This window comes from Trachinotus anak, unplaced genomic scaffold, assembly GCF_046630095.1.
Source record: "Trachinotus anak isolate AG129_WGS33_773 ecotype Australia unplaced genomic scaffold, CSIRO_AGI_Tana_v1 ptg000014l, whole genome shotgun sequence".
In the NCBI taxonomy this organism is placed as follows: domain Eukaryota; kingdom Metazoa; phylum Chordata; class Actinopteri; order Carangiformes; family Carangidae; genus Trachinotus; species Trachinotus anak.
Genome location: NW_027273865.1, coordinates 9,375,998 through 9,393,529, shown reverse-complemented (window position 1 = coordinate 9,393,529; position 17,532 = coordinate 9,375,998). Strand labels below are relative to the sequence as shown.

The following is a 17,532-nucleotide window of genomic DNA, read 5'->3' as shown; positions in this document are numbered from 1 at the left end:
ATTCAGGTTGATTCCACAACAAGCCCAGGCATGGGCGGGAAGAGGGGGCTTTTCTGTGGGTGACGTCGTAACACAGATGACAGGGAGAGGAAACTCCCACAATAGATTACAGGGGCTGCTAACAGGACATTTTAATGCGTCAACACTACCTAAGCTTACCTAATCCAATTATCTCTCTCGTCAACAGAATTTTAGGATTTTAAACAAGAGAAAAACAATTTAAAATTTGTCTAGCATGCATGTCAGAACACTTTAGAGTTTATTTACTGCATTAAGGTTTAAGCAACTGAATACCAGCAGGTGGAATTAAAATACTCACTGCTAACAATAGTTTTACTCAGATAAAACAAACATTGCAGGGCTGTCTGAGTAAAATATAGCTTTGACAGTTTGAAGCAGACTTGGCATTCTTTATTCAGTCATAGCTAAAGCCATTTGTCTTTGTTCCACCACTAACAAACTTGCATTACAGAATTTTCTGTCGGTTGAGAGAGGACTGACAGGAGAAGGAGGTGGAGGCGAGGGGAGGCTATGCAGAGGGAAAGCCTCTGAAGTCCCTATCTGTGCTCAGGCACATTTCTGGGCTGCTGTGGAATACTTTTATGTTAGCCAGAGTGACATGGCGGCATAGCTGTGCTTCTCGCCTCTGTCTTCCAGATAAGCGTTTTCTCCAATATGAATACAGATTAATCCCCTTTAATAAGCATTAAGGGGGGTGGACATAATCAGCGTATAAAAATTCCATCAAATCTCTTTCCTGCTGGCTGTGTGCCTCAACAGTGTAGTGATTTACCTCTCTTGTACTGACAGCTTTAGGAGGCTGAGACAGGACACTCTCAATACATCAACTAATTGTCAATACAGAGAAGAGCAGACTCTTCAGCCGCGCTCTGGCTCATGTTCTGAATGTGGCCTCACCAACTCTATACTCTCTGCTATATTTGACCTTGTTTTGTGTTTGCCACCTAAAACTATTTTAGGGTATTAACTTGATTCCTCTGGCTTCTCGGAGGTGTGCTTCCGATTAAAAATCTGACAAGTTTCTCTAGCATATTAATGTGTTCCATATCTATCCATATCCACATCTGCTGTTACTGCTGCTGTGGGAAGGCTACAGTTAATTGTGTTTTTGGCTGTAGGTCCCACAGGGACCCCATAGCTATTTATGTATTTTACCAAAAACGTATTAGTTTGAGTTGTCACTAAAACCAGGGAACAAAAATAAGGGCGTCTTTACTTTTTCAACTTTCTCTTAACACACAACTACTCAGCGTCTTTGATAGGCTACCCTCAAAGGACAGATGGTGACATGTGCTTCATCCATCAAAATGGCTGTAGTTGGCCAGTAAGCAAAGAAATTCGGCTGAGGCAGCCAAAAACGTACAGTCACAGTAGTGGGGGAAATTGTCACAAAAACACAAAAACTAAACAGAAGGGAAGGGAGAAAAAGGAAATACACCATCCAGCTGCCTAACTGACACCTATAAAGAACAGATATGTAAAACACAACAAGAACTGAGCCTTGAGAGGAAAACAAAAAGGAATATGATTATTTGAGGAGGAGGAAAATCCTGTACCACAAGACTGTCACAAAGAAAGATACACAAGACAGGATGAAACTTCATTCAAAAACAGAGATACACACAAACACAATACAATATGTACATAAGGCTGCAGGTTACGCAGGGATAAGAGTTTCAGTTTGCAGGGCCCTGGTCATGGCAAATGACATGTGCGGATATCTTTGTAGACTTGTTTCTCTGGTGGGTTTAGTTGGCTACATAAGTGTGCAGTTTGGATTAGCATAAGCCATGACCAACAGTCAGACAATCCAAGCATATATACTATAAGCGGGCAGGAGATGAAACTGCGTTGAGGTGGGGTGAAGAGACGGGACAAATGAACAGTACCTGCAGGGGTGAAGGTGAAGGACTGAACTGCAAAACAAGAAGACAGAGAAGTTGTGCGTTAAAAGCCTGCAGAGATAAGCGGTGCTTGAGGGGTGTCTGCACACTGGGGACGGGGTCAAGCCGAGAGGTGCTGAGGGTCAGAGAATGTAAGACCACGTCGCCAACCAGTGTGCAGAGCGTCAGCCAGGAAAGCAGCCAGCTCAGAGGCCACAGAGGTGTAGAGAGGGTGGCACAAACCAACGAAAACACAAACACATGTAACAAACAGAAATGACGACCAAATTAACCAAGACAGCTTATAGTAGCTGCCACCACACATACTCTTTTTGACCTGCGAAAAGTCATTTTAAAAAATGGCTAAATAAAAATGTGCTTCTCTTGAATTTCTGCTTGTTAATAAGAAAATAACTGTTAGAATATTGTGCTGCACTGACAACAATATACACAGAATTACGTGCCAGTTCATTACCATTTTCTACTCTCTAATTAAATCTTGTACTCTTGGCAGTGTATGCGGACTTGGTGGTTGCTAGTATTGACTGGGGGTCAGTCAGTAAGATGTCAGGGTCAGTGTGTGGGAGGAGAGCTGGACGAACTCCAGCCTCAGTGACCAGCAGAGAGTCCAGTCTGCCCACTCAGCTCGACCACCCTGGGCTATTAACCAACACCGTGGGTGGATTTGTCAAAAACTGCAGCCCTCTGGATATGATTCATGCTGACATCTGTCTCCCTGTTGAGCTTTAAACACGGTAGCCATCTGAACCTCACTGCTAGCAGCTTCTGCTCATCAAAACTATACTGATTAAGACTGTCAGATGATAATGTAGTGGTAAAATATGCTTGCTTTGAGAGAGGAAAAAATAACTATTTGTTGAATGGTGGAAGGATTATCCACTGTTTGCTAAGGCACAAGACCAGAATGTCAGTGTTAATTTGCATTGGTGCCTATGACCAGTCTAACCTGCGTAGTTGCTCAGGCCCTTTCTCTTCTTTCTCCTCCAGTAGAGCCAGATGCTGAAGCCCATGAGGATGACCCAGCAGGCCCCTCCAATACCGGCGATGAAAGCAGGCTGCTTCACCACATCAGTGATCTGCTCTGTGATGCTGTTGTTCCGGTTTCCATGTATGATCACGTCCCGGAACTCCTTACCTGAGGGCACAGGGAAATACAGGCAACATTAATGCGATGCTGGGTGGATAGTTACCGGAGTGAAACAGGGAACAACAATGCTGCTGTGCATGATTTGCTGCTTCAAGGTGAAAGTTAACACAATTGCCCCTGTAATACCAAAGGGTCTGAGAATGTTCCACTTTTTCAATCTGTAGGAAAAAAAAAAACACCTATAGATACATCAAGCCAGGGTTAGGGCTAGATTAAGCTCAAAGAAAGTAGGGCTGATGAATTCCTGCTGAGATATTGACCAAGGAAGCAGGACATAGATCTAAAGGATGTGCAGTGAAATATAATGTGCAGACTGAAAAAGACAAAGCCTAAAAGCTTATAACAAACCCCCAGGTGAGCAGGTTGTTTGCTTAGCACAGCCCCTAATTCACTCCATTGCTGGTAAAACACACCATGTGAAATGAGAGGAGAGGATCCTGGTCAGTATTGATCTCCAATCGCAGCTCACCCTGACTACTGTCTGCTTGACACCATTTCTCGGAGCATGATAAGACACAGGGCACACACAAATCTTCCCACACATCACACAGGAACAAATACACACTCATAAAAGATAAAAAACTCACATACTACATGTTTGTGTGCATGCATAGTTGCACAAATGCTCTTCATCTTCATATTACTGTGTCACCACATGAACACACACCCATTCAGACATCCACAGACTTGCAGACACACAACATATTATAACTGCAAGGGATGCTTGGGGCTCTGCTGTGCGAGATGGATTATTTGAGTGACACTGGGGAAATAAGAACATGCTACAGGCCAAGCCATCAGTTATGGGTCAAATCAGGCACAATCTGCCTCAGCTCCACATAAATCATATGTGGTCAGGGCACATTTCAAAATAGCAGCATGTTAACAATATTATCTGTTTGGCAATTCCTAGTGTTGAAAGTGAAAATATTCACACTATTTGTTCTTCTGAAGAAAACATCCCCTAACACTGTTAGGGGATGTTTTCTGTGAACTCTGACGTTAACATGGGGAAAAACTGGATATTGAAAATTTGAGTGTCTTTTATCAGTGAGTCTTACCGATGATAATAGACTGAGGTTCACTTTTGACTCCAACCCCTGCACTTGTGCTGGCAGCCACTTCCACTCGGTACACCACTCCCACCTGCAGTCCGCCCACCACCACAGAGCGTATGGCTGCATCCACTGTCTTATTTACATGGAAACGTGTCTCATTCCCTAGACACCAGATCTACAGAAGAAAGGGGGGGGAAATAGAGAGGTGGTTGATTCCATTTGGTTTTGTATGAGTCAAATGAGAATTTGTGGTGACTTGCCAGGACAAACCTTGTACTCTTGGATTATGCCGTTCTGGTGGTCTGATGGAGGGGGGTCCCAGGAGATGCTAATGGAAGTGCTGTTCTGGTTTCCCACGGTCAGGACTGTTACCTGCTGAGGAGGAGCACTGGGAGCTAAAAGAGGAAGCACAAAATAACCAGGTCAACAATCAAATGTCCTATTTTGCAATGGAGTATTTAATTCTTGAAAAAAAGAGTACTGGAATGCACAGTAGAATTGTATATGAATGTGTTTGAACAGCAGCTCAGAAACGCACAAGCACACACACACTCTTCCAAGGAATGTCTTCAGGGATGGCACAGGTGGCTGAAGGCTGTCAAGATGTCTCATTAGAGGGGCATTTACATGAAGACCAGCGTAGACCTGACATGGCTATAGCCTGTCTTTAACATTTCACTATGATTTAATATCTCATCCTCTTCTCCAGCCTGGTGGATTTGCACTGAGAATACTGGTATTGATTTGTGGAATGACGTCCTGGCACAAGCAGGCGAGAGCTCACAGTGAAGTTAAGACTTCATCCGACATTGACCAAGCCAGGGTGGCATGTGGGTCAACGAGCTTATAGGATGAAGCGCAGAAAAGAAGGAAATATGAAAGAAAAAAACATTTTAGGGGAAGGAAACAAGGTATCAGTACACATATTGACTGATTCCATCGATTGGTCAGATGAAACTAAAGCCACTAGGTAAGGATCAGAGAGAAGCTTCAGAGCGAGGCACATCTAAATGAACCGGCTCTATCCACAGGCAGACACAGAGTGGATAAAAACCAGACCAGTCCAAGCTTTCATAAACCTCACTCTGTTGTTATTCTGATGGCGACAATCTTCTGACCCCACCAGGGGTAACAGAGGAAAAATAAATAACAGTTGGCCCAACTGGAAATAACGTTTTAAAAATAATGTTTTCTCATTTCCGCAGTGGCTGGCAGGGGAGCGGCACCACAGCAGAATACTGACAGGTCAATTACTCCTGAGCTGCCTCTCCCTCACCTTGCCTCCATCCAAAATGGCACGTGTCACCCTGTAAATCTGTGCTCATCCCTCAGCGCGATTGGCCACACAGGCCCCCGGAGAGCCAGAAGGCCCTGGCATGGTGGAAGATAAATGTGTCCAATGATGAACCCAACACCTCAGCCAGATTAGAAACAATCTACCAAGGGAGCATCTGATCAGCCATCATGCTCAGGGCTCTCCAGCGCTGAATTACATCTAGGTGACAAAGTGGTAGATTGGTGCGTGGCAGCCATCACAGACAATGTCGTTCAAAGTTAATGTTATGAATGATTTAGCAGCTTATTATCATGCATATTTGCGCTAAACAATACACATTTTTCATTAGAGTCCTCGGAGGCTGTGCTAATAGAGCCATTAGCGGTGTGATGTATGGCAGGAAGGAATGTGACCCCCTGTCTCTCACGCACACACACTGCTGTGTTGCATGATGAAGGAATACAAACATAACTTATTCATACCAAAAAACAAAGCCAACAGCTAATGTAAAGCGGTGGTGTGGGAGGAAGGCTGAGGACCTTCCAAAAGTACCCACCAACATGGATGAACATTAGTCCACTACGAATGAACATTTATACAAACATTAGTTTCGCTTCCACCTGAGTAAGCATTATTTTACATAAATAATGGGCATCCTTAGACAATCATTCAGCGGGAATCAGATGGCAACCAGAGTTCATTTATCAGTCATGACAGCACTGTCCAGATGGAGAGTACGTGTGAAAAAGGATGAGGGAGACTACTAAGATGGAAACAGCATTTGAGTGCTGAGCATACTGTAACCCTGCATCCATCTGGATCTGTTCTGGGGATTCTCTAATTGTGTTAGCTAATGGATAACCTAAGTTTAATCAACCCTCTGAACTAGACTTCTCTATCCATCTAGCTGCCCTTCTCAGAAGTCCCAAGGTCTCTGAGGAGCCTTCAGCCATGTGTTTGACGATGTATCAGCTATTTTGACAGAAATAGAAAGTGGCCGAGCTCTCTGAGGGACCGGGATGCAGATAGAGCAGAAGCAGGAGGCGTTATCAGCACTGGTAATAGCTGTGACATGCAGGTTCTGGAGGCCTTAGGGAGGGGGGGGTGTGCTGGCATGTATGGGTTTACTGCATGTGAGAGTGTGTGTTGGGGACAGCTGTGATGGCAGTCCCACTACGTCAGTGAGTACAGTGGCTGGCCACTGGAGATATGGTACCTTTGAGAAAGGGAAAATAAATGGGCCTGTCACCCCGACAGGATGTGAACTGTCTCCTACACATGCAGGCCTGAATATGTTGTGGCACGATGGTCTTTGTCTCTAGTATAAAGAATCTGCATTTGTCTTTTTGTGTTGTAGTGAGACCTTGTGTCTTTACTTCAGATCACATCATCATTTCATTTCAGTTATAAGAGCTGAGGGTTGAAGCAAGGCTGGTGCAATGTTATTGCATGCATTTCTGTTTTGGCATAGGTCAAAACAGTAAATTCATCCAAACACAGACCTGTGTGTGTGTGTGTGTGTGTGTGTGTGTGTGTGTGTGTGTGTGTGTTTGAATATTGTGCCACGCTGCTCTGTGGCCTTGTCAGAGCCTGTATGAATCAAGCTTTAGGCGACAGATCCTCTTCGCAGGAGGAAGTGTGTGTTGTGTCCAATCACAGCTCAGGCCTGTGGCTGCTGGGTGATGGATTAGAAGAAGGTTGGCACTAACACCACCAATCATAAACAAAAAAAGCACAGCAGGAAGGTCAGACAGACAGGCACAAACATCCATGCACGTACATATTTTCCCATATACCCTCAGTTCTCAGCAGGGAGGGGCAGAAGCCACTGTGATATTATGACAAAAACCAACATGAAAACAGCCTACTAAGTCATGTGTCACCCATCATTCCACATTTGTGTGGACACACCACAGTTTGACTCACTATGCTATATTGCTTCTGATATAATCTACAAATACTCAGCAATTTCTCCTCTTCGTACCTTCCTCAGTTGTCCGCGCCGTCCTGGATTCACTGTCCATGCCCTGAAACTCGTTGAAATAAGGTCGGACCTTGATCTCATACACAATTCCCTTCTTGAGTGCAGAGAGGATGACACTGCGCTCAGAAGGGACCTTCACATCCTGGGTCTGCCAAGGTCCTGGCGAGGGCAGTCCTGATGACTGCCTGTACAGAACTCTGTAGCCCTGGATGAACTGGGACTGACGATCCACCTGGGAAAGTGAATGAAGACAAGATTACTGCTGTTCAGTGCAAAAAGAACTGTGCAGAGGAGATTGCTAGATGCTATCTGCACCAGCCACTAGATAATATAAAGGATGTTTTTCTGCAATGTATTTTTTCCTCACAGGATTGCATGCATGACACTTAGGAGGCTGTTACTCGTTTAATGGGCCTTTTATCACCAGCTATGACACATTTAGCTCAATTAACACCCTGACATTACATCATACACACAGCTGCCAGCCCAAAGTGTTCCCTTCTCCATTAAAAAGACTTTCTGTAATGCCACCTTAAAGGACATATGCATGCCTCAAATGTATTTTACAGTAAACACTAGCTGGTGACACTGGAAAGCAGGTCCCATCGCATTTAATGTGGGCTGTAAGCATGAGAATGTTCTGCAGCAGCAAATACAGACACCCTGGGGACATGAGGAGGATACACAGCAGAGGTGATAACGGAGGATCTGTCCCATAGAAAAGACAGAGACTGGAAGTGTGATGGCCCCCTGCAACCCACAAAGGACCCCTCCCTTAAAAATTGGACCCATTTAGCTAGACAGAAAAAGCTGAATTTATGCAGAGGAGGAGTGGGAGCATAACTCATTGTAATGGCTTGTTAACAGTAGAAGAAGTGAGCGGGGCTTTCAAGTGGGATATTAAGCAGCTGTTTTTCGCCAGTGTAGCCCGAGTAAATCAGCAAAATGGATTCCCTGCTTGGTGCGCGACTTTTATTAATGGGATGATTTGGGAATATAAAAGCTCTCTGAGAGTGGCCCCACTGTTTACTGAAAGGGCCCCTGATTGATTAGGTAGCCATGTTTTGTGTTGATTGTACATTACAATCATAGAGCAATGCTTTAGCATTAAATTAGCCACCAAGTCTTGGGGTGAGACTTATTATAGGGGTCAATAAACATGTCTCCCGGAAAACTGCTAATGTGGTTCATTTGAAAATGGAAACAGGCACCTCATGTCACTAAGTGAAGGGTGTATACTGTAAATACCTGCACTTGAGTGATTTATAGCACCACATTCAGAATAAAGCAGCACATATTCTGTACGAACACCTCAGCTTTGAAGAATATAAATAGCCTTTTTGTCCTCATTACCATACAATCAAATTAACAAAGAAAGATTTTAGTCGAGGCTGTAACTGTACATTTTTCACATTTAATAAAACTGTCTAACACTGCTGATTCTTGTAGAGAGGCAAACACCACAATAAGTGCACATGTATGGTGGAGGAGCAGATGTGCGTTGTCTTGTTTTCATCTAAGAGTGTAAATCTCAAGGTGATAGGAAAACAGGAAAACTCACAGTCACATAATGCAGTTCAACTACAAACATTAATTTCAATCTAGTTTTATCTGTGGAACGTCTGTTTTAAGAGGGAAGCAGCTGAAGACATATGGAAAATTGATGAACAACCAGATGTCTCTGGCATCTCTTTTTATGTTCGCTGTGGTTAAAAGAAACCATTTTCAGCTATTTGATGTTCAGTTACTTTTAAGTCACCAATTACAATATTTCAAAGCCTCAGGGAATGACCTGACTAAAATTTCCAGACATAAAACAAATAGTGGCCTCAAGGAGCATCTTCTTGGCTTCAAAGAGGGATCTTCTGTTAACGTCAACTATCTTGACTTTATGACTCAATTTAGCAAACTCAAAGATGGAAAAAAATGCGGAGAGATAAGAAAACCACAGACAAACCAACTCATTTCGCACATCTGCTATAAGTTCTGCCAATGTTAAGACGCAACCTGACCAAGTAAAAATGATGTAGATTCTCAAAGTGTAGCGTGAGTTAAATATAGTTGTATTCTGTACGCCAAATGACAAACTGCACTTACCATCCATGTGACCTGAATGGTTGTAGGACTCAGGACAACCGGGTTGTGCAACCGAACTATGACCTCACCAAGCTCCTTCTGTACGTGCCTGTGGTCGACACCCTGAGCTGGAGGACTTATATCTATGAGAGAGCAAGAAAAAAAAAACACATGAGAAAAACAGAAAAAGAAAGAGAGAGAAGCCCCAAAAGTAAATAAAATGTTTTCCACTCTCTTCCACTTGGTTCAGTTGGAGTTCACCGAGTTCCTCATTTGAAAAGGAGCAACATCATCTGCATTGAAACTACCTCTTTCCATTTTGTATCAGCGCACTTGTCTGGTTTGGAGAAAAGAAAGGAGTCTTGGCCTGAAAAGGTTCTTTAGATGTGTGACTTGTCTGTGCTTTCTGGAACCTAACTAAACAACCACATCATCGAATGAACTCTGCAAGTGCAACCCCCCAGACATATTGGATGGAAGATGGACTTTATGGTACTATTTTCCAGCTCATTTCCCATTTTGCACATACATTTGTTTCAAGTTACAACCAATAAAAAAAAACTAGAGTATGAGATACTGAGTGTGGTTGAAGCAAGCCCCATTTTGAGTTATTTACTGAAGGAAAGCAAAAAAAAAAAAATGCGCAAGAGGAAATTATATTAAAAAAAAAAAAACAAAAAAAAACCTTCATTCAGACAACCCAACACAGTCATGAATCACAGGCCACACTAATGGGGCAAGACAGGCCAAACACAGTTAGGGAGAGGTGAAAAATCAATTTGTCATCAATGCATGCCATTGTCAATAAACACGTCTATATATCATCTCAAGACCTTCACCTCAACATGAGAGAGAGACACTGCAATTCAAACTGACTCCACTTTTATTTACTTATTTATTTTTTTGAAACGCTCCTGGCTTGCATTTGACAGTTACTTTTTTTTTTGCCTGGGACTTATCATAACAGTATAATCCAGAGACTGTGGTCTGTCTAGTACCTTAATCAAATCATCTCAGGGTTTGGAGGCAGTCATTTTCTCCTGTTATGATCATTAACATAGCAGGGATAGCACTAACTCAGTTAGGCCCTCCAAAAGTAGACATGGTTATTTTACATAATTGCTTAAGTGTAGCCTTAATGAGCTGGCCTGAGATGGAGAATTTGACCTCTGGAAAATTCTGCAGTGTTTCAGTAGAGCTATTCTCTGCAGATTGCTGAGAGGGGCTGATAAGTATCACACTTTGAAGCGGCACACAGTGACCTTACCCTTTCAGTAATTATACTCAGCTTGAAAGAAAACTACATACCAACAGTGAAGGTGATTATGACAGGTTCTGGAATAACCATACATGTATTCAAAAAACACTGACAATATAATGACGTTGTTGCATATCAATGGTAATGTAAGTCACCTTGTGTTCTGACAGGATCAGACATGGGGCTTGGATCACTCAGGCCCTGGCTGTTGACTGCTCGGACCATGAACAGGTAGATGGTGTTGGGGCGGAGACCTTTGACAGTAAACTGGGTGGTTTTGACATGATCTGCTACTGTCTGCCAGCTGTTGCTCACTGATTGACTGTAATCAAAGAGAAAAAAGTTATTGAATAATATTTTCCTACGATATTCAGGTGCTACAATGTAGTGCATGTAAATCAATGGGAAATTGATAAAAAGAAGAAAAGAGAGAAATATTATATTGAAAATGTACCAAGGCCACTGACTATGGTGAGTGAGGGGTGGGAGTTACTGCTATAACTTACCTGAAGGCTTCAATGACATAGGAGGAGACAGGCGATGCTCCAGCCATCCCAGGCTGCCAGGACAAGGACACACTGTTCTTGGTGACATCAGTGACCTGAGGTTTAGACGGTGGCCCCGGAAGCTCGTTCTCATCATGGTTCTTCATGATCATCACTCCACCTGATTCTGAATGAATGGACAGGAGACAGAAAAAAGGTTTAGTTTAAAAAGATGTTTTTATTTCCTTTACATAAATTACATGGAGTCATTACAGCATCTGGTACCTTTGACCTCCAAGAAAGCACTCCATGATGTTTCACCACTGGAGCTGGTAGCCACACATGTGTAGATCCCAGAGTCTGAAAGCTGATACACAGCAGAATACACATGTATATATGAATAAAAATAAATGTTCACACACACACACACAAACAGCTTAATGACTCTGCTGCTCACACTTTCAGTGAAAGGACCATTTCATTTCACTCTAAGAGCAGGAGCAATGACTGAATACATGTGATCTTTCTGTTGCTGAAACACTTAAAAGTGATGGGGTGACTTCACAAGCTAGCCTTGTGCTCACTAAATTGTGTGTCATATGTGAGTGCCTCAAAGTGCTGACACTAATTTCCTAATGAATTCCATTTTCGACTCACCACCCTTCCATCACTTTTCTACTCCCCCTCCTTATTTCTCCACTGTCCTGCCGACCACAACAAAGCCAGGCTAATTAATTTAGGGTGGTCTGGAACCCCCTGGACCGATGACAGCTGGCTTCACTCTCCATCCCTCTTAAGAACTTTGGTTGTTTGTTGGTTTTTGTCCCTGTGCCTTCCTTCCATTTATTAAATAACATGTCAGTGGTCGGCAGCTTTGTCAAGCGTAATAGATATTCCACTGAGGCCGCTGAGTGCGGAAAAGAAGATGTGAGCCTTTTAAATTTAATCTAGTCTTAATGTGTGCGTGTGCACACACATGTGTATATATGTCTAAGTGCATACATGTTTCTGTCCAACAGCTGGAGTCCATCCAAACCCTGCACAGCTGAGCCCAGTTGGAGCTGCCGTGCCAGTAAGTGATACTATCGAACAATTTAAAAAAAAAAAAAAAATCAATGCTGCCAATTCATCTCTTCAAGGCATGATGTATGATAAACATCTTAAATCAAGATGCATACTGGCCAGTGACAACCTTGGAAAAACAGAGCAATAATTAACAATTGAAGTAAAGGAAAAAAAGGGACTAAGAGACCAATGAAATCCTTTACCTTAATGTTTTTGATCTGCAGGCTGCCCAACTCCTGCAGAGACATGCGGGGGTCCTTTCCCAGCAGACTGACCCCATCCTTCAACCAGCTGATGGAGGGGATAGGGTCTCCTGATGCCTGGCACTTCAACAATGCCACACTGTCCACCCCAAGTGTCTGATTGGACGGGCCTTGGCGAATAATGGGTGGTGGTCTGTCTGTGAGCACTGTGGAGAAAAAAATGTGAACACATCCGTGTCACTCTGGAGTTCAGCTAGATGATGACGTTCACATTAAGCGCCTGACTATAAAACACACTGAGTTTCAGCAGTGATCGTAAAATGCACTGGGGGTGGATGTGGGTATCTAACATAAAGTAGACTATTTTCTCTGCAGGTCTTGTAATTGCACCACAGAACAATGACCATATCCTGTATTTCCAGGAAGCGGGTAAAGAACAGCTGAGTAGTGTTTTCTAGTTTCATTGATGTGGCAGAGGGATGCTAAGCAGTTTCCAGTTACTGCTTGGGTAGCCTTATTTTTATACACTACTCTAAATCTGTGGTACAGTTTGGCGGTGAGACTCTTGCCTATTGACTCAGTGTGGTTCAGATAAATACTTCATTATGTGCAGCGCGGGGCACAATAAAAGGTGAATTTCAAATACAATGATTAACTGACAACACCTTAGCTACTAGTATGACGTGTAACCAGAGTGAAGAACAGCATCTAAATCAACATCAAATTATCAGAGAAGACAACCCTTTAATATTTTGTTCTAGTTTCATTCTAAAGCTGTGATAAGTTCCATTTACATAAGCAAATTCATTTGTTATAATGTGCCAAAAAAAAAAAGCCAGTGGGTTCCCTCTATGAAATAGTGGGTATGTCAGAGGTGATCTCAGAGAGAGCTGATACTCTTGCACACAGGCAGTTTATATATTTAGAGTTGAATAATGTGGAGTCCCCCTGGCATCACAGAACCCACATTAATTAGAAGTTATGGATTAATGATGTCAGACCTGCAGGGGCTAATTACCAAGTCTACCTCAGTAACCTTTCAACACATTATCACACCCTCGATTCAACCTCTATTTTCTCTCTAGCAGCTACATCTGACAAAAGGAATTGATTTAGAAAAAATGCACTTATGCTGTGTTATGGTCAGCCTTTGCTTTGGGTCAGCTAAGAAAGAAAGAGACAAACTGTGCAGAAACCTGATATATTATCTAGCACTCGCCAACTGTAGCACATCATTTTCAATAATGATATTTCACTTGACTTTAGTCTCCTGTAATGTTTATATTAGGGCAAATTCAATTGTATGAATCAAAAAAGATAATGTAAATCATAAACTAAGCCAAGGCAGGATTTAAAGCACCTGCTACTAGCCAGTGAGTCACTATGCTGGAGTTTATCTTATCTCATAATCACACCCAGGAAGTTTTCTCTCTGCCTCTGCTTTCACCTCAAGATTTAACTTTATAAGCTAGAACAAAGCCCTTTGTTTCACTAGTAAATGGCTTCAATCATGATGCACATCCATGTTTATTAATAGATGATTTAAGAGATGACAATGATGCTTTCCTTTCTAAGAGAAGACTGTAAGCTTGTTTTGACAAAATGCAAGATACAAGTCCACAGGCAAGAACACACTGCTTGGTCCGTGGACTTGATGTGTCTGATGTATGTGTCAAAGGCATGTAGGAGTGACAGAGGGAGGAGGCGAGGCCCGACCGAAGCCTTAGGTCTCTGGATCAGGAATTTCTCATTACAGATCTCCTTGAACTCCACAGACTGTTGTCAGGGCTCAGGGCAGTAAATCACATAAAGACTGCAGCAGGTGTGGCCCTGACCTCACCCTGGCCCTCCTGTACTCTTTCCTCCTCTCCCTATTTTTCTCTTGCCTAACACTCGTCTTACTAACAAGTCTTTCGTTACACATTTTAACAGAAGAAAAAAAAAAAAAAACGTCCAGATTTGAATCCAAAAACATACAGAGAATACTTGTGGAAGAAATAAAAGGGTTGACTGTTGATGACTATACGGCTGTAAAATGTGATGTTGTATTACTCCAGGCATTTGAAGGACACACCAATTTTGTTCCTTTATCTGACAAAATGTTGAAAAAAGTCCTCCTGTGGTGCTTTTAATCTTTCTGCTAGCAGGTACTTCAGGAGACATATGGATGGCCGTCGATCTTGCCATCACAGCAGCTGAGCGGATCAGATGCTCCCACACCTCGCAAGACCACATAATTCATTCCACAGAAAAGCACTGTCACTCACTCAATCATGCCTCCTCCCTTTTTTTTTTTCCTCTGTGTCTCTTTCTGTTGCTGCCTCTCTCATACACATACTTGTACCTCGCCCACTCATCCAATCACTGATCATTAAACTTGAAGGAACTCAAGGGCAAGGCTTTATTTCCTTTACAAAAGAAAAAGTAGAAAATTTTAATTAAATTGTGTCAGGTAAAAAAAAAAAAAAAAAATGAAACGAAGCTTGTAGAGCAAAAACACAGCGACTGAAGGTCATGGGTATACTTGTATTTTTCAAACCAAAGCTGAATTTGTTAGTGCACATGGAATAAAATCAAATCATTTATACTTCTGAACCTTCTGAATACTTTCAACGGTGTTGAAGGCCAAATGCCAATTTAAATTCAACAAGGCAAGAGAGATGTTGCAGTTAAACCATGATGAACTAAAATCAAATGTCATTAATGCCAGCATAAATAATTTATTTGTTGAAGGGTAAATGTCTCAATATATGTGGGAGAGAATCAAATATGCATATTGAATATACATCTGTGTTTATATGAACATATTCACCAGCCTCACCACATTTGCAGTGGTGTTCAGTCATGTGCTAGTGTGCTGCAGTGTGCATGGAAGAAGTTACGCGTCAGTTTTCCCTCACCATCTGTGACCTCCAGTTGAGCCTTGGCGAGGATACTGCCTGCAACGGTCAGGGCCTGGCAGATATAGTAACCAGCATCTGCCCGCTGCACAGATGAGATGGTGAGGTCTCCGCTGGGCGACACCGAGAAGCGACTGTTGGGCTGCTGGGGTTGGTTGGGAAAGAGCAAATTCTGCAAGAAGAGGAACAAACAGCCAATTAGTGAGAGCCATGGAACCAGGACGACCTGGAAACATGACAAAGCGCTCACACACACACACCCGCCACCACCAAACTCACACACACTGACACACGCAGATCAGACGATCACAGATATAGTATGAACAATTTCATCTATCACTTCGTTAACCGACCTCACAAACGGCACAGCATGTACACAGTTGGATGGTTTGGTTTCATACTTACTCTTGGGCCAAGCCAGAGGCTCCACTGTCTTACAAAGGCTACTTTTGCTCCCGTTGGCTTCATGACTACTTTCCTTTCTGCTTTAGTTCCACAGTGGTTTTGAGCTGCCCATTTACCCACAGAGACCATTACACACAAGTTGAACTTATATTGAATATTATATGGTTTATCTTTAAAATATCTACAGTTAGCTAAATAGCTAACTTTTTAATGCCACTTAAAAGGTCTCTCGTCTGTTATTTTGCTTTTTAGAGTCTTAATGCATTTCTTTCTTTTTTTTATGTTTTGATGAATTATGTTATTCGCTTTGATTTGCCTTTATGTATGAAATGTGCTATACAAATAAACTTCCCTTACCTAAAGAGGAGGAGATAATACATTCCACATATAATAGTTAATATGCAGGACTGATGACATTAAAAAGAAAACATCACCTCTGCTTATTTTTGGTTAGTAATTCTGCCACCTAATCCAGGGGCTTTCTTTTTTGAATTCCTTTTTCCTTATGATCCTCCCAAAGGTAACCAGCAAATACATTAGCTGGATTTAATTACACCTAATCATTTTAATTCAACAAATTATGTTGGGTTTTTTTTAATTAGGCACTACGCACCTCTAGCACATGAGAGATGTACAGTCCATTATCCTCAAGAGTGAGAAAAAACCTGTATTGTCATTTAATTACTGTACTTAATTAGCTATAATTTGTTTCCTCAACAAATGCCTTCACATGGTCTATATGTTGGTTTGGGTGAGGTGGAGAGGGCATCGATAAACACAAGAGCAGAAACAAGTACAGAGATGGAGAGGACGTGCAACTGCTTGTACAAATGTGTTTGTAGTGCATTCATTTCAAAAGCCTCATCTTTAAGGACAATGTGAGACACACAAGTTCACAACATTACTCAGTATTAGTGAGTCATACGCTTCAGGTCACACATCGGTAAGGGGCTAAGTGGCTGAGTATTACACTAAATGTTTGTATGAATATGTAAGCATATGTCTCACTAGTGTTCACTCTTTTAAGAGAACTTTGCTGTACTTGTTGGCCTGCAGGCTGTGTGTGTATGTGTGTGTGTGTGTGTGTGTGTGTGTTTGAACCTTAGCCAGAGCTGAATCATATCTCTGGCCCATCTACAAGCTCCAACAGGCTCCTAATTGGCACTGTTGTTGAGCGTTGTGAGGACACCCAGGTATTTGAATGGGTTATCTGCTTGAGTGAGGGATAGGATCGTTCTTATCAGCGCAGGGTCACGGGAAACCGATTAGCACTTTGCCAGGCACACTGTCATTTGGCAGCTCCTGAGAACAAAGGTGTATCTGTGTGTCTGTAGTAAGTATACTGATGACAGATAGTGTAGTTTGAAGTGATGTGTGGACGGTGTGTGTGTGTGTATATGTGCAGGGCAGGAGAATCACAAGCACTGAAACTTTGTGCCTACAGTCAAGGGAATCCAAACAAAGTGCTGAGTGTTGATAACACTGGATGCATAGTAAATAATGAAACCTGCCTACTAAGAGAGCAATATATTTTCACTTGTAAGAAATAATGTGAATAAGCAATAAAAAAAAGAAAATATTCTCTACATACTAGGCTTTGTGAGATTGTTTGCTCTTACCTGGCTTCCCTCCTTCTGCCAGAAGACTGCAGGCTGAGGGTTTCCTTTGGTTTCACACGGGAAGGTGGCAGTGCGGCCCTGAGCCACAATTTGGTCCCTTGGGCGGATGACAAACTGTGGTGCGGCTAAAG

General features: G+C 42.5%; 1 protein-coding gene across 18 annotated transcripts in view; it reads right to left on the bottom strand.

Annotated features, from left to right (window-relative positions):
* The window catches only part of robo2 (roundabout, axon guidance receptor, homolog 2 (Drosophila)), a 314,222-nt gene that overhangs the window by 27,689 nt on the left and 269,001 nt on the right, over positions 1-17,532 (bottom strand). For 11 of the 18 annotated variants that reach the window (XM_071495715.1, XM_071495714.1, XM_071495713.1 and 8 more), the window contains 12 exons: positions 17,402-17,526; positions 15,378-15,549; positions 12,478-12,683; positions 11,495-11,576; positions 11,231-11,396; positions 10,880-11,046; positions 9,488-9,609; positions 7,391-7,622; positions 4,401-4,525; positions 4,134-4,305; positions 2,872-3,060; positions 1,911-1,937 (listed from right to left, as the gene is read on the bottom strand). In XM_071495715.1, coding sequence (XP_071351816.1) covers positions 1,911-1,937; positions 2,872-3,060; positions 4,134-4,305; positions 4,401-4,525; positions 7,391-7,622; positions 9,488-9,609; positions 10,880-11,046; positions 11,231-11,396; positions 11,495-11,576; positions 12,478-12,683; positions 15,378-15,549; positions 17,402-17,526 — 1,785 coding nt within the window. The remainder of the gene's footprint in view (positions 1-1,910; positions 1,938-2,871; positions 3,061-4,133; positions 4,306-4,400; positions 4,526-7,390; positions 7,623-9,487; positions 9,610-10,879; positions 11,047-11,230; positions 11,397-11,494; positions 11,577-12,477; positions 12,684-15,377; positions 15,550-17,401; positions 17,527-17,532) is intronic. The other 7 variants (XM_071495717.1, XM_071495725.1, XM_071495723.1 and 4 more) reach the window with 1 other exon arrangement.